Source organism: Cololabis saira, chromosome 10 (genome assembly GCF_033807715.1).
Source record: "Cololabis saira isolate AMF1-May2022 chromosome 10, fColSai1.1, whole genome shotgun sequence".
NCBI classification, from domain to species: Eukaryota; Metazoa; Chordata; class Actinopteri; order Beloniformes; family Belonidae; genus Cololabis; species Cololabis saira.
This window is the reverse complement of record NC_084596.1, coordinates 46,985,451-46,996,355: the sequence shown is the minus strand read 5'-3', so window position 1 is coordinate 46,996,355 and position 10,905 is coordinate 46,985,451. Positions and strand designations below refer to the sequence as shown.

Genomic DNA, 10,905 nt, shown 5'->3' with positions numbered 1-10,905 from the left:
TCCAGGAGCTGAGAGCACGCTCATCACTGCTCTCTGGAAAACCTCTTCAATTCATTTACTCTAGAAACCTTCACCTGAACAAACAGCTGATGTGAAGCCGCTGGGCAGTTTTTGTCTCAGATGGTGTTACAGTGTGACTCAGGGAGGCAACTCCAGGCTTTATTTCAGCGGGGGAACCAGGCTGACTGTCCAAGCAGGTGAGAACACGGATTCCCACCATTTCACTATTTAACATGTCTTTGGGACAACTTTTTTAGAGACTACTGACTGAGCGCGAACAGAGCTGGACATTTATACATGCCTAAGAAAAGGATTCATCCAAAGCAACGCAAGGCAAGTAAGTTTATTTATATAGTACATTTCAGCAAGAAGGCAATTTAAGGTGCGTTACACAATAAATATATGAAAGGTGAATATAAGAAACATCTGGGAAAGGCCAAAGTGAAATAAGCCTAGCATATTTGGTTCATTTTCTCTTAGCGGTGGAAAAGAGACGATTTTAAATCAAAGCTGGAAAACCTCATTTGAACCACGTGTCAATCAAGATTCTTTGCATCAGCATTAGTATGCTGATTAAAAAAACTCCCACATAATCTGTATTTGAGCACTTGCCTTTGCCTTGCAAAGGAAGGGAAGTTTATTTCTATAACACAATTCAACAACAAGATCAGAGGAAAAGACGGTTCTGGATGGAAATCGCTGTGATAAAAAGCCTTATCGAAGTCATTGCTGCTTGTGTTTTATTAGTTTATAAAAAACACAGTTACACAAAACAAATATACAAATACCTTAATCTTAATGTACATACTTTAACGCAATAAATGCAAATCTGATTTAACAAAAAGTTGACAGGCAAACTAGCTGCTGAATCCCAGCAGTGTTATTCCAGTGTGAGGGAAGAGCAGGGTTTTTGTTGGGCTGTCGGTGACAGTGTGAGAGGAAACGCAGAGAGACTGCTGTTCGGGAGAGGAACGCAGCTCATCGTTGGGTCGGGTAAGAAATGAACATTTGTGAAAAGGCTCAACCAACCTCAAACCAACAATTAAAAGAAGAAAAAAAACATTTATCTTTCTTTCTGGTGACTCTCATCATCAATGAAAGGTAAAAATGAAGAGGAATCTGAGGCTGCGTGAGGTTGGGTGTTTGACGGTGTGAGGAGAAGATACCAGAGCTGGAAGGCAGGCACACTTTCACCTCCTGAACCAGTGGAAAACAGGAGGACTTCTCGTGCAAAAAAGGAAACTGAATTCAAGTTAGATTTACATGAGAACCAGGTCTAAAATCAGGTTTAAAACAAATGATGATGAAAAATAATGTCACAAAACCTTGATTTTGTCCCAAAAGACCTAAATCAGGCAGAAAAAAGAAAAACCTTTCACCGACCTTGCTCATACGTGCAGCTGAACTCAGTTGTAGTCATTTATTAAGAGATATCGAAGAAGCTTCTGGACTATTTGTCTAAACTGGACTTGGTTCTGGTTCAGTTCACATCATCCAGAATACATTTCTGCACAAAATGCATGCTTGTTTTTTGATGCATGGCGTTAATGGCTGTGTAAACTGGTTCCACTGGTTCTTACCCAGTGTGTGGGTTTTTGTGTTGCTGACTGTCACTGTGTGAATACTGGCTCTGGTGTGGGAAAGCTCTTGTTTGGATCCGGGACCGCACTCAAAGTGGAGAGCCGTAAGTTCAACATTTACATGCCAGGCTTTAGCAGATAACAATGATAACAGTGAAAATCTGCAGAAGAAGGAGTGACTGATGGTGAAATGAGAGGAAGAAAGCTTGAGTTTGAGTTGTGCTGTGAGAGAGTCAGAGGTGTCGTGGTCCAGATGTTTTAGTCCTGACAGCTTCTGGTGACGGCTGGTCAGACCGAGCTGCAGAGCCGGGAGCACTTTTGTGCATTTTCAGTGTGTAACAGAAGTTGCTGCAGCTTCTGAGACGGAGGAGCAGAATATTCTTGCTATGGCTTGAATGATCGAAGTCAGCAAACAAACAGAGCATCATTTATACAACATACAAACACAAAAACTGCTGTAACCAGTACTCGAGTTGTAAAAACAAAATCAGGGGATTTGATCATATGGGGACAGATAATTGTGCTGATTACAAATAATATAATATATTACAAATAATAGCAGTGACCAAAACAGCTGCAGAAATACTGCAGGAATGACATAGCAGCAGTTAAATGCAGCCTTCTGTAAGCTTGAAATATCCACTGGGCTTACATCAAATACATCAAAACACAACAATAAAAAACACTTTTCTGAACTTATCAATATGACTCTGTCCTTCACAGGATAAGTAACATGGATCACTGCAAAAACTCACAATCTTAACAAGAATATTTGTCTTACTTCTAGTTAAAATGTCTCATTTTAGTAAAAAGAATCTCATTACACTTAAAACAAGACTCATCACTGGAAAAAACAACAATTTTCACCTGTTTCAAGTAGATTTTCACTTGAAATAAGTAGAAAAATCTGCCAGTAGAAGAAGATTTATTTGCTTGTAATGAGAAGATAAATCTTGTCCCACTGGCAGATTTTTCTACTTATTTCAAGTGAAAATTTACTTGAAACAGGTGAAAATTGTCAAATAAGTTATTTTTCTGGTGTTATTTTTCTGGTGATGACTCTAAATGTTGAAATAGCAGTAAAACCACATTCATTGATGAAATGACATAAGGGATGGAAAGGAGGGATGGCAGTTTTACAGGGGGGATGATTTGGACCGTTTTTATTTCAGGGGGGATGATTTGGACCGTTTTTATTTCAGGGGGGATGATTTGGACCGTTTTTATTTCAGGGGGGATGATTTGGACCGTTTTTATTTCAGGGGGGATGATTTGGACCGTTTTTATTTCAGGGGGGATGATTTGGAGCGTTTTTATTTCAGGAGGGGATGCCATCCTCCCTGGCATTTGTGCCATTTGACACAAATGGCACAAGAGCAGACTTGAAAATGAAGCTGATCTGTGAAGATGACGGTGTGTGAACGGTGTGACAGACACAGAGGAACGTTTTCTGTCAGCCGTCAGTCACAGTGTGACTCGGGGGACCGATAGGATGATCTTTGGTGGAGGAGTTCAGCTGAGCGTTGAATCAGGTCAGATCAAACACCCACACCACCTTTCCCTCCCCGACCTCCTAATCATCTCAGTCTGGACGGGTTTGGCCGTTTCTTTCTGGGATGTGAACAGGAGCTGGTGCCGTGAACCTGACGGACCAGTGCTCATGTTGCTGCTGGGACTCTAAACCACGGCCCAGGGGTTTGTGCTGGTTTGTGTCGTGTTGCTCTGTGGAGAGTCCAGTGTGGAGGAACACACGTCTGTTTGGCTCTGGGAGAGGACGGACCGGGACGTCCAGCAAGCGTGTTCTTTGCTCCGAGCCGTCAGTTGAGCTCAAAGGTCGGATTCAGCTTCACTGTAAAAACGGAGATGTTGAAAATAGTTTCCTGATTCATATTGAGTCAGAACTTAGGTAGTTTTTAGCAATCAATAGCAATAATGATAATAAAATATTGAATGGCGGTTTAAGAAGCTGCACAGATCTGGAAATGATCTGCTTTAAAGGATCTTCTGAAATCTGAGTCTTGGGATGCGTATGAAATTAACAAAAATCTCAAATGACAGATTTCTGAATGAAACTGTTGAAAATTAAAACCAATGCTGAGGATATCTTTAATCAAGTACCGGTACTTTTACATTTCAAAACTCAAAGGTGTTTGTGTTTTTCCTTTGAGAACATGTGTTCTTTGTTTCCTGATCTGCATCATGTCTGAGACACAAACATGTCTGAGTTTTTGTGCTGACGCGGGATGCTGTGTGAGGTCTGGAGGATTGGACAAAGTCCTGTTCGGCTCCGGAGCCAAACTGACGGTTGAGTCCAGTGAGTTGTTCAAAGTTTTCTGTTTCGCTCTTTGAAAGCTAAATCTGACTCATCAGGATGAAAAAATAACATTCATTTAATAAATGTAATGTTAAAGAGTGAGTGAGTTTCATGTTGAAGTGGACGTGCATTAGTTTCATGTTGAAGTGGACGTGCATTAGTTTCATGTTGAAGTGGACGTGCATTAGTTTCATGTTGAAGTGGACGTGCATTAGTTTCATGTTGAAGTGGACGTGCATTAGTTTCATGTTGAAGTGGACGTGCATTAGTTTCATGTTGAAGTGGACGTGCATTAGTTTCATGTTGAAGTGGACGTGCATTAGTTTTATGTTGAAGTGGACGTGCATTAGTTTCATGTTGAAGTGGACATGCATTAGTTCTTTGCAGAAGGAACCAAACGGACTGTAAACAGCAGTTAACCTTTGGAGGTGGAACCCATTTAACCATCGAATCCAATAGGTGATGATACCGATCATTAAAAATAGAAAGAAAGAAAGAAATATCTGAGCAGACACGGACGTGCAATATTAAACGTGTTGGGACGTTTATCTAGAAGGTTATCTACACACATTTGTCAAAAAGCTCCAGTGGATTAACTGATCTACAATGTATTCTGTTTTTATTTCATTAATAATATTCAAATGTTTCATAAAAACATGCATCTTGTGAATTTTGGAGCCTTTTCTGCGTGCAGGTAGCGGCTGAGTTTGTGTGATGAAGCTCCGTGTTGTGTGAATGCAGGGTTACAAAAGATCGACTTCGGAGCTGGAACCACATTAACTGTTGGAGCCAGTAAGTGTTGGTTTTGTTTATGGTGGACAGTTTTAATGAAGAGTTTATAAAGAAACACATGCAATCCAGGATGTGGAAATATTTGAAAGGTTTTGGAAAATGTGATGTTATAACTGCAAATCAATCTGATATGAATTTAAACAAAAATCCAGTCAAGCAGCATTTAAAGTAACTAACAATGAAAAAACTAAGAACATGCATAAAAAGAACATTTGGGTGTTAGTTGTAGTTTGTAGTTTATGATTTTGGTGTTCAGTTGTAGTTTGTAGTTGATGATTTTACTGTGCTGAGTTTATGTGATGGAGGTTCTTGGGGTGTGAATACGGGACAAAAGATCTTCTTCGGAGCTGGAACCAGATTAATCGTTGAATCCAGTAAGTGTTGAGCAGAAACTTTCCTGTTGAGAAAAACATAAAATCAGGATAAATATTTCTGAAAAACACGTCATGAATGTCAAATTTGCCACAAATCAAAATTGTGTTAGACAGTTAAAGTTGTTAATAACACGTGGCCATAAACAAACATAATAATAATGATCATTACATCTCGTTAGATGATATTGACACAAGTACAAATGACAGTAAGTGGAAAAGTGGAATGGAAGAGTGGAAGTGAGACAGGAATTGTTCTGCTTGGGTTTTTGTCCTGGAGCTCTGTGTTGTGTGAATGCTGGAGGTTTAGAAAAGGTCATATTTGGATCCGGCTCCCGTTTAACCATCCAACCCAGTAAGTGCTTGTTAACATCCTTTCTGGAGGGAAATGATCACGACTGGACGTGAGGCTGAAAATGGAAGCAGTAGAAGTCCAGTTGTTTCATACGGAAGAGAATTAGGGCCATGCAGGAGAAAACATACTATACTATAATAAAGAGAGGAGAAGATTCTTTTTTATTGTGCACCTCGAATAAAAAGTGGAAATGTCGAGAATAAAGTTGAAATACAATTTCTGAAAAAAAGTTGAAATTTTGTGTATAAAGTCGGAATTTCCTGAATAAAGTCGGAATTTCAAGAATAAAGTTGAAATACATTTCGACTTTTTTCTCGAAATTGTACTTCAACATTATTCTCGACATTTCGACTTTTTTCTCAACATTTTGTCTTTTTTCTTGTAGTGCATAATGAAAAAAAAATCTTCCTCTAAAATTGTATTTATTTTTTTCTCCTGCCTGGCCCTAATACTCTTCCGTAGTTTTATTCTCAGCATCTTAGATACATTTAAAAACCGTTCAACCCAAAAGTTCTTTTTTGTTTGGTGTGTTTATTGGTTCAGTCATTAATGTTCAGAAACTGGGCATTTCTGCAGAACCAGGAGAAGAGCGAGTGTGTGATCAGGTGTGGGTTTTTGTTATGAACCGTCATGTTGTGTGAATACTGGAAACAACAAGATCATATTTGGAGCTGGAACCAGATTAATCACAGAAACCAGTGAGTAACCAGCCATTATCTGTAACAGCTCAGGGACCGGGTTTGTGTCAGGAACCTTCCTGCAGTGTGAATGCTGGAACCAACAATAAGATCATGTTTGGAAGTGGAACCAGAATAAACATTGAACCCAGTAAGTCACTTTTAAATGTTTTAAATGTAGTGATGGCAGATATATATGTTAAATGATTATAATCCATTTAAAAAGGAACTAATCAAAAGTGTAAATTCCAGTTGAGCTGTGATGAGTTTGATCCAGACCCCTGGGGTCCCTGGTCCAGTTGGTCCAAAGCAGGAGATCCATGGAAACTCATGCAATCCAGGATGTGGAAATATTTGAAGAACATGCATAAAAAGAACATTTGGGTGTTAGTTGTAGTTTGTAGTTTATGATTTTACTGTGCTGAGTTTATGTGATGGAGGTTCTTGGGGTGTGAATGCGGGACAAAAGATCTTCTTCGGAGCTGGAACCAGATTAATCGTTGAACCCAGTAAGTGTTGAGCAGAAACTTTCCTGTTAAGAAAAACATAAAATCAGGATAAATATTTCTGAAAAACACGTTTATAGTTAAAGTCATGAATGTGAAGTTTGCCACAAATCAAAATTGTGTTAGACAGTTAAAGTTGTTAATAGCACGTGGCCATAAACAAACATAATAATAATGATCATTACATCTCGTTAGATGATATTGACACAAGTACAAATGACAGTAAGTGGAAAAGTGGAATGGAAGAGTGGAAGTGAGACAGGAATTGTTCTGCTTGGGTTTTTGTCCTGGAGCTCTGTGTTGTGTGAATGCTGGAGGTTTAGGAAAGGTCATATTTGGATCCGGCTCCCGTTTCACCATCCAACCCAGTAAGTGCTTGTTAACATCCTTTCTGGAGGGAAATGATCACGACTGGACGTGAGGCTGAAAATGGAAGCAGTAGAAGTCCAGTTGTTTCATACGGAAGAGAATTAGGGCCATGCAGGAGAAAACATACTATACTATAATAAAGAGAGGGGAAGATTCTTTTTTATTGTGCAGAAAAAAGTTGAAATGTCGAGAATAATGTTGAAATACAATTTCTGGAAAAAAGTTGAAATTTTGTGTATAAAGTCGGAATTTCATGAATAAAGTCGGAATTTTAAGAATAAAGTTGAAATACATTTCGACTTTTTTCTCAAAATTGTACTTCAACATTATTCTCGACATTTCGACTTTTTTCTCAACATTTTGTCTTTTTTCTTGTAGTGCATAATGAAAAGAAAATCTTCCTCTAAAATTGTATTTATTTTTTTCTCCTGCCTGGCCCTAATACTCTTCCGTAGTTTTATTCTCAGCATCCTAGATACATTTAAAAACCGTTCAACCCAAAAGTTATTTTTTGTTTGGTGTCTTTATTGGTTCAGTCTAGGGCTGGGCGATTTTGGACAAAAATAAAATCCCGATTTTTTTTCTCTGAAAACCCGATTTTCGATTTCGATTTCGATTTTTTTGGTAAAACTACAAAAGACAATGGAATAAATTGTTTCAAATATTTTATCTTTATTTTTAAACAAAAATAGCAAACAAATGTCCCTATTGGGAATGAAGTGCAATTGAAAGATACTGTAAATCCTCCTTGAGTTTAGTAAAGTGACAACATTTACAATTTTCTTGACCAAACAAAGATGACTAGACGGGTCTGTAATGCAGCCAGCTGCAAAAAAGGAAAATCGATTTTCCGATTTTCCTTTTTTTAACATCGATTGTGATTAATAAATCCGATTTAGATTTAAAATCGATTAATCGCACAGCCCTAGTTCAGTCATTAATGTTCAGAAACTGGGCATTTCTGCAGAACCAGGAGAAGAGCGAGTGTGTGATCAGGTGTGGGTTTTTGTTATGAACCGTCATGTTGTGTGAATACTGGAAACAACAAGATGATATTTGGAGCTGGAACCAGATTAATCACAGAAACCAGTGAGTAACCAGCCATTATCTGTAACTCTAGTAATAGACAGTACTTTAATTCTTCCATGATCATTTAAAGTTGGACTTCTGGCTAATCAAAAGAGAGAAAATAGAAATGTTTAAATGTTTAGAACAAACCTGAGAGTCTGACAAAAATGTCCCCGTAGACTGATTAAGATCACGATGACAAAACCACCTAATCAATAGTATCAGTTCTCATTCACAAGTTTGAGGAATTGTACGTGTAAAGGTGAATCAGCCAATATATTGATTAGTACCTGATCAGTAACATGGATGTGATGATCATTATGGGATGGCTGGTCCGGAGCAGCAGAATTTAGAATCTCATTGTCGCTTCAAAAAACGTGGATTTGAAACGTGTTATCTTGAAGGAGACACCAGTTAATGATTTAAAGATCAGCAACATGCTGATCACTCACGTGTTTTTCCAGTCACTTCTCCCTAGAAATGTATCATTGAACTATTGATCCGTAAGCAGCTGTTGGTTCTGCAGACAGAACACGTGTTAGTGGGAACGGCAGCTCAGGAACCGGGTTTGTGTCAGGAACCTTCCTGCAGTGTGAATGCTGGAACCAACAATAAGATCATGTTTGGAAGTGGAACCAGAATAAACATTGAACCCAGTAAGTCACTTTTAAATGTTTTAAATGCAGTGATGGCAGATATATATGTTGAATGATTATAATCAATTTAAAAAGTAACTAATCAAAAGTGTAAATTCCAGTTGAGCTGTGATGAGTTTGATCCAGACCCCTGGGGTCCCTGGTCCAGTTGGTCCAAAGCAGGAGATCCATGGAAACTCATGCAATCCAGGATGTGGAAATATTTGAAAAGACTTGTGGAAAATGTGATGTTATAACTGCAAATCAATCTGATATGAATTTAAATTGGTGTTCAGTTGTAGTTTGTAGTTTATGATTTTACTGTGCTGAGTTTATGTGATGGAGGTTCTTGGGGTGTGAATGCGGGACAAAAGATCTTCTTTGGAGCTGGAACCAGATTAATCGTTGAACCCAGTAAGTGTTGAGCAGAAACTTTCCTGTTAAGAAAAACATAGAATCAGGATAAATATTTCTGAAAAACACGTTTATAGTTAAAGTCATGAATGTGAAGTTTGCCACAAATCAACATTGTGTTAGACAGTTAAAGTTGTTAATAACGCGTGGCCATAAACAAACATAATAATAATGATCATTACATCTCGTTAGATGATATTGACACAAGTACAAATGACAGTAAGTGGAAAAGTGGAATGGAAGAGTGGAAGTGAGACAGGAATTGTTCTGCTTGGGTTTTTGTCCTGGAGCTCTGTGTTGTGTGAATGCTGGAGGTTTAGGAAAGGTCATATTTGGATCCGGCTCCCGTTTAACCATCCAACCCAGTAAGTGCTTGTTAACATCCTTTCTGGAGGGAAATGATCACGACTGGACGTGAGGCTGAAAATGGAAGCAGTAGAAGTCCAGTTGTTTCATACGGAAGAGAATTAGGGCCATGCAGGAGAAAACATACTATACTATAATAAAGAGAGGGGAAGATTCTTTTTTATTGTGCAGAAAAAAGTTGAAATGTCGAGAATAATGTTGAAATACAATTTCTGGAAAAAAGTTGAAATTTTGTGTATAAAGTCGGAATTTCATGAATAAAGTCGGAATTTTAAGAATAAAGTTGAAATACATTTCGACTTTTTTCTCAAAATTGTACTTCAACATTATTCTCGACATTTCGACTTTTTTCTCAACATTTTGTCTTTTTTCTTGTAGTGCATAATGAAAAGAAAATCTTCCTCTAAAATTGTATTTATTTTTTTCTCCTGCCTGGCCCTAATACTCTTCTGTAGTTTTATTCTCAGCATCCTAGATACATTTAAAAACCGTTCAACCCAAAAGTTATTTTTTGTTTGGTGTCTTTATTGGTTCAGTCTAGGGCTGGGCGATTTTGGACAAAAATAAAATCCCGATTTTTTTTCTCTGAAAACCCGATTTTCGATTTCGATTTCGATTTTTTTGGTAAAACTACAAAAGACAATGGAATAAATTGTTTCAAATATTTTATCTTTATTTTTAAACAAAAATAGCAAACAAATGTCCCTATTGGGAATGAAGTGCAATTGAAAGATACTGTAAATCCTCCTTGAGTTTAGTAAAGTGACAACATTTACAATTTTCTTGACCAGACAAAGATGACTAGACGGGCTCTGTCTGTAATGCAGCCAGCTGCAAAAAAGGAAAATCGATTTTCCGATTTTCCTTTTTTTAACATCGATTGTGATTAATAAATCCGATTTAGATTTAAAATCGATTAATCGCACAGCCCTAGTTCAGTCATTAATGTTCAGAAACTGGGCATTTCTGCAGAACCAGGAGAAGAGCGAGTGTGTGATCAGGTGTGGGTTTTTGTTATGAACCGTCATGTTGTGTGAATACTGGAAACTACAAGATCATATTTGGAGCTGGAACCAGATTAATCACAGAAACCAGTGAGTAACCAGCCATTATCTGTAACTCTAGTAATAGACAGTACTTTAATTCTTCCATGATCATTTAAAGTTGGACTTCTGGCTAATCAAAAGAGAGAAAATAGAAAAGTTTAAATGTTTAGAACAAACCTGAGAGTCTGACAAAAATGTCCCCGTAGACTGATTAAGATCACGATGACAAAACCACCTAATCAATAGTATCAGTTCTCATTCACAAGTTTGAGGAATTGTACGTGTAAAGGTGAATCAGCCAATATATTGATTAGTACCTGATCAGTAACATGGATGTGATGATCATTATGGGATGGCTGGTCCGGAGCAGCAGAATTTAGAATCACATTGTCGCTTCAAAAAACGTGGATTT

The 10,905-nt window shown here is 37.9% G+C and overlaps 1 protein-coding gene across 1 annotated transcript in view; it reads left to right on the top strand.

Annotated features, from left to right (window-relative positions):
* The first annotated feature begins 2,984 nt into the window (after positions 1-2,984).
* The window catches only part of LOC133452276 (M1-specific T cell receptor alpha chain-like), a 46,777-nt gene continuing 38,856 nt past the window's right edge, over positions 2,985-10,905 (top strand). Inside the window, exon 1 of the mRNA XM_061731496.1 lies at positions 2,985-3,112. Coding sequence (XP_061587480.1) covers positions 3,073-3,112 — 40 coding nt within the window. The 5' untranslated portion in view covers positions 2,985-3,072. The remainder of the gene's footprint in view (positions 3,113-10,905) is intronic.